This window comes from Rutidosis leptorrhynchoides, chromosome 4, assembly GCF_046630445.1.
Source record: "Rutidosis leptorrhynchoides isolate AG116_Rl617_1_P2 chromosome 4, CSIRO_AGI_Rlap_v1, whole genome shotgun sequence".
Classification (NCBI taxonomy): Eukaryota; Viridiplantae; Streptophyta; class Magnoliopsida; order Asterales; family Asteraceae; genus Rutidosis; species Rutidosis leptorrhynchoides.
In genome coordinates, this window is record NC_092336.1 from 233,556,700 (window position 1) to 233,563,274 (window position 6,575).

Below are 6,575 nucleotides of genomic sequence, written 5' to 3' on the forward strand. Positions count from 1 at the left end.
ATAATAACAAATTTTATGTATTGACTTTCATATCTATATATCATCTATTGAAAATAATAATTTAACAAATAGTAATATTAATATTAATGTTAATAATAATAATAGAAGTAATAATAACATTAGTAAAACAATTATAATTTAGACTTGTAATTAATTTGATGTAATATTTAATAGGTATGTAATATATATATTACCTAATATCTTTTATCAAATATTGAATATTTACGAATTATATATATATATATATATATATATATATATATATATATATATATATATATATATATATATATATATATATATATATATATATATCAACTTAATTATTTTGTTCATTAGTTTACCTTTTTAATTTCAATTGACTAAATTGTATTTTATTATTTCAAATTAATTATATATTCTTTTGTTTATGTTTATATATGTGTATAGATATATATACTTACTTATATATATACACATTTATTTATATATCTAAATATATTTATTTGTAACTAATTGTTCGTGAATCGTCGGGGATGGTCAAAGGGTAATTGATTACATGAATATAGATTTCAAAACTTTCGAGACTCAATATTACAAATTTTTGCTTATCGTGTCGGAAACATATAAAGATTAAAGTTTAAATTTGATCGGAAATTTCCGGGTCATCACATAGGTGACGTCCCTGACGCCATTAACGGGGCGTCAGATTTTGACGCTTGGGGGCGTCAGTCTAAGATTTGACTGAAAAAAACGGGCTTCAAATGGTGTGCTGTCTTCATCTGATTGGATGGGGTAATATATCCGTTACCCAACGGATATATACCCTTTTTTTGTTTTGTTTTGTTTTTTTTTTAAAATTCAATTTTTACTCCATTTTACTCCTATTTAAACCCCAACAATCATATCAATTTTCACACAATTCATTTTTACTTACTCTATTTTTTTCTACTTTTTTTTTCTTTCACAAAAGTCTCTTAGTTTACAAATGGGTTAGAGGTTACGGGGGGTCTAATTCTGACTCCGAAGATTTGCGGATTGTTCAATTAATTCAAGATATAGAAGATGATGATTCCGAAGTCGAATCGGCACCATCTAATTCTGAGAGTTAAATCATTTGAAAAAAAAACAAAAAACCTGGTGGACCCTACTGAATTTGACACTGTCATTTGACATTTGGAGTTATTGGGGGGTCAAAATTTGACACTGCCATGTCACAGGCAGATGCACTTTTTGAGCCAAAAAGTACAAATCTGCCTGTGATATCACAGGCAGGGTTAGAAACAGTCTAATGGTACTTATGCAATTCATCACTTATAGGTTGATTAGTTGGATTAAGATATTAACTACAAGGAGAGGAAGATCTAGACACGGCTTCCAAAGTGGATAGCATGAACCACAGTTGTGATTCAGGATTAATAGTGTATCTGGTGGAACCTGAGATATTTATCATCGGGGTCAAAAAAAAATTTGCAACAATTATTATGATAAACTAAATTTAGAAACAGTCTAATGGTACTTATGCAATTCATCACTTATAGGTTGATTAGTTGGATTAAGATATTAACTACAAGGAGAGGAAGATCTAGACACGGCTTCCAAAGTGGATAGCATGAACCACAGTTGTGATTCAGGATTAATAGTGTATCTGGTGGAACCTGAGATATTTATCATCGGGGTCAAAAAAAAAAAAATTTGCAACAATTATTATGATAAACTAAATTTAAACATGTGATAGTTCATATACAACATAACAAGTGCACTTTAATAGTAGCATAAACAGCCTAACCATAGCAGTAAAACTGTGCAAAAATCTACCCAAAAAACTACACAATATCTCGAAAAACAAAAACTCCAAAAAACCTACACAAAATATGTTTAAAAAGTCCACAAAACTATACATTTCCTTTACGGTGACGTATCTTTTTTGACACGTTCAATTACATCTTCTTCTTTAACATTTGCAAGAGCTTCTCTTTCAACCGCACAAATTACACAAGCATAAAAAACTTCTCCCCAATGCGATTGCGTAAATTTGATTTTACAAATTTCATCGCCGAAAAGAATCTTTCAACCGTTGCGGTGGCAACAGACAAAACTAATACCAGCCTTAATAACCGATAAACCAAAGGAAAAGAAAGATGTTTTCTTGTTTCCATCCATCCATCTAGCAAGGTCGGAATCACCGATCAAGGTAGCAAATCTTTGATCTTTTCGAATATTATTATAGGACATGTCAAGTTGTTCTTCAAGCTCAATCATCTCCAAACTATTGAAATCTTTTGGATATAACTCACACCACCTTTTTAACTTCGATGTATCGAATATTGAAAATGAATCACGTAGATTCAACGCCGCCATATATACAAACAAGTAACTCTGTACTAGCTTCACTAAAACGATCACTGAACTCTTGATTTTGCATATCCACGACCGTGTTGGAACACTCAATATCATAATAATGTTGATTAGTGATCTTTTCCCTTTGTCTTCTAGAATTGATACAATCTTCATCCATGTTCAAATCCACTTGTTCTTAACTCTTAGAATTTCTCTTTGGTTGATTCCAGTCATTCCACCAATGAAACCGCTTCCAAAATACTTGATCTTTTCTTTGAAGAGCTTGCGACGATATATTAGTGAACCCCAAAATGCGCAGCATTAGATGCAAATAAAACACAAAGTCAAATGATTTAAAATACTTTAAAAGATCATGCGCTTGATTTTGGCTAGAACCATTAGTTCCGTAAGTAAGGCGGTGAAAATGATTGATTTGGTTTCACTAAAGATTCGCACTTTTGTAGTGTGATAACTACAAAATTATACATATTTTTAGACACATTTTAAGGAGTTATCTTAATATTATAAAGACAAATTGAATACTTAAACACACAAAAATGGGTAAAATGAGAAAAAAGTATTTTTTAATGTTTTGTTTGAGATATGTATTAAATAGTATCAAAGCAGATAAAAAATTGCAGAAAAGGCTATGAAGCCGTCGACATGAAACAATGGAAGCCGCCGGCTTGGTGTTAAAGTGAAGAAATTCGAGAATATTCCAGAAAATAGCCAAAAATCAAAGAACTTGGAAAAGCATAAGAAGCCGCCAACTTAAGAAATAAAACCGTCGGCTTGATCTACTGAAGTCGCCGGATACAGAGCCGTTTATGGAACCAACTTGGCGACCAAGTAATTCGTAGAAAGCTACAGATTCAGTATTTTGGCCATAATTTACTCATACGATCTCCGATTAAGGCGTTCCAGGTGTCCAGACGTCTGTATGACATAGCTCTATAACTTCCGTTTTGTAAGTGTTGTCTAATTCAGCTCGGTTCTAAAGCTAGAAGGCAATATATGGCTGCTGAAATTTAAATACGGGATTTTTATGTTTTTACTTGTTTCTTGTCCCACATTGGTATAAAATAAATGCACAAGGCCTATCCTTCACCTATAAAAGGATGTCTTCACCCTTTAGATTTGCAAGTACCCTTTTGTATTCTTTTCTCTCTTTTGAGAATTGAATCCTCCTCCCCATATGAGGTTTATGTAGTTAAGAGGTGTACATTAGTTTAATATTTTTATGTTATGACGTCGAGGTTCTGCCCAAACGTCTTCTTTTTATTTTGTAAGTTTTCTCATTTTTTAATTATTTTTTTCTTTTATGTATTGTCCTTTATTTATTGTCTTTTATTTTATGTCTTTTGTTTATTGTCTTATTTATTGTCTTTTATTTTATGTATTTATTTATGTTTAATTGCTTTTATTCGTCTTCCACTATGAACTAAATGTTCATAGTGGTTACGTGGACGAAATTAACTTTGTATGGGAATCAGATGAAGCCACCGACTTCACTAGTCCAAGCCGCCAGCTTGACTGGAACAAAGCCGCCGGCTTCGTGCTTACTTTTGTGCAGTTTCTGGTTTTTTCAAATCTGTATAAACTGAGTTTCTGTGATGATTATTTAAACTGTTTTAAATCTGCTATGTTTTAATATGCTTCTTGCCATGCTTAATGATTAAATAACTTGATTTTAGGATTGATTAGCACTTAATCCAACAATCTATTATTCGATTCATGCTACTTGTTTAGATCTAGTCAATCTAACTTGTTAAATTGGATTGCATGCAATTAAGTTAAACAACATTGGTAGTGATAAATCTGTTGAATTTCAATTACACTTACATATTAGAGTTTAATATTGTTAGGCTTAGTCGAAGATCCTCTGTTTGGATGTGTTTGGTTAATGATTGCATGAAACTGGGTAAAGATTAGCTTTCAGCTAATAACTTGAGTTGATCTACTTGATGTTTAATAGTTTATATAATTTGTCAATCTATTTGCATGTCAATCTTCATCATAAGATTGATATGTATCATGTAGTTGAATTGAACACTAAGAATTGAGATGTTAGCCATGAACATCATATGTCTAGTATATGCTTTAAGTCCTGCATATTGAATGATATGCAACACTTATCTTAACATGCTTAGAGATAATAGTTGGTCTATGATTATTATCTTGATTTGTGTTAATATAAGTCATGAAACTTGCCTAATATGATTCCCGTATAAGTTGCTCGTTCATGTAACTACTTTTATTTTATAATTGTTTAATCTTAATCTTCGTTTCTTTCTTAATATTTTATTATTCAATTCATTAATAATGTACCTTCAATTATCTCTTTCTTAAGAGATAATATTCCAAATCTAAAGAACAACCAAAAACATAAATATTTATTTCTCATTCTGTAATAAGAATTAGACTAAAGAATAAAACAACTCATCTTATCTGCTTCCACGCTCTCTTTGGACAATAACCTAAAATACTACATCTGACTGGGTCTTGTTGCTTGTTAGGTTGTTAAAAGTGAATTAAAAGGTTATATAAATTTAAAAGTTTGAAAGGCAAATTAAGTACTACACAATTTTGCACGTAAACTTTTTAGAGCAGCTGCCGGGGAGCACGGTAAATACGAATATTTGGATATAAGTTGGTTATTGATATTTCTTAAAAGAGTGGTGACTGAATATAAAGAGAAAAGAAATAACTTTTATGGAAATGGCTAGAGACTTTATAAAAGAAAATAAGGCTGAATATAAAGCTGCTCCATTTTCACAAAAACAAATACAATCGATATTAGAATGGAATGAATACATGAGACAAGTAAAGGAAAAAGAAGAAAATGTTCAAACTCAACATACGATAACTCTAATGACCCGTCCTAATTCATCTGGACGAATACATTACATTTGGTTACATTGCGAGGTACTTGACCTCTATATGATACATTTTACAAACATTGCATTCGTTTTTAAAAGACAATCTTTTATTTCATCGAAAGATGACGGCATGCATACCATTTCATAATATATTCAACTATAATTGACTTAGTAATAATTTTGATGAACTCGATGACTCGAATGCAACGTCTTTTGAAACATGTCATGAATGACTCCAAGTAATATCTCTAATATGAGCAAATACACAGCGGAAGATTTCTTTAATACCTGAGAATAAACATGCTTTAAAGTGTCAACCAAAAGGTTGGTGAGTTCATTAGTTTATAATAAATAATCATTTCAGATAGTATAATAGACCACAAGATTTCATTTTCATAAACATCATTCTCGTATCAGGCATTTCGCAAACTGCATAGAGATAAAAATCATTCATATGGATTGAACACCTGGTAACCGACGTTAACTTAATGCATAGAATATCCTCAAAACAGAACCTCTCGTCTGTATAATAATCTCGAAGTACTAAAGCATTCGTACCCCGAATGGGACTTGTCAAGGTCCATAGATCTATCTTTAGGATTCGCGTCAAGCAGGGGCCATTTCCCTAAATTCTTAGGTTACCAGACTTGAAGGGCGATATTCGATTTAATAATCCAACCATAGAATGTAGTTTTAAGTATTTGTGTCTATTTCGTAAAACATTTATAAAAGCAGCGCATGTATTCTCAGTCCAAATAATATATATTGCAAAAGCATTTAAAAAGGGAGCAAATGAAACTCACCTAATGTATTTTGTAGTAAAAATACATATTACAAAACTGAACAATGCAGGGTTGACATCGGATTCACGAACCTATATCATTCATATATATATATATATATATATATATATATATATATATATATATATATATATATATATATATATATATATATATATATATATATATATATATATATATATATATATATATATATATATATATATATAATCGTAATGGAACAAATTCGTATATTATATTTTACGTTCTATATTATATATATTTAATTTGTGTTTACATATTTAAAATGATTTGTTTAGATAGTTATATCCATATGTATTTAGTTAGTATTATATTAAAAATACTTAATTTGTTATATATGAATATTCATATAAAATTCGTTAATATAATTAATACATATTGTTACCTATAATTATATTTTTATATACATAATATTTATTTAGTAACATAATATTAATATTGGTAAGTAAAAGTTGTATTTGATTATAATAATAATATTAATAATAATGAAAATAATAAATTTTATAGTATTACATAATACTTAATAATAATTATTATTATAGAAATTTCATTA

At 29.6% G+C, this 6,575-nt stretch overlaps 1 protein-coding gene across 1 annotated transcript; it reads right to left on the bottom strand.

Moving 5' to 3' along the window:
* Window positions 1-1,887: 1,887 nt before the first annotated feature.
* Window positions 1,888-2,340, bottom strand: LOC139841476 (uncharacterized). Its single transcript, XM_071831693.1, has 2 exons — window positions 2,085-2,340; window positions 1,888-1,988 (listed from the first exon to the last, which is right to left on the bottom strand). Exons 1-2 carry the CDS (start codon window positions 2,338-2,340, stop codon window positions 1,888-1,890), a joined length of 357 nt encoding a protein of 118 aa, XP_071687794.1.
* Between the last annotated feature and the right edge of the window lie 4,235 nt (window positions 2,341-6,575).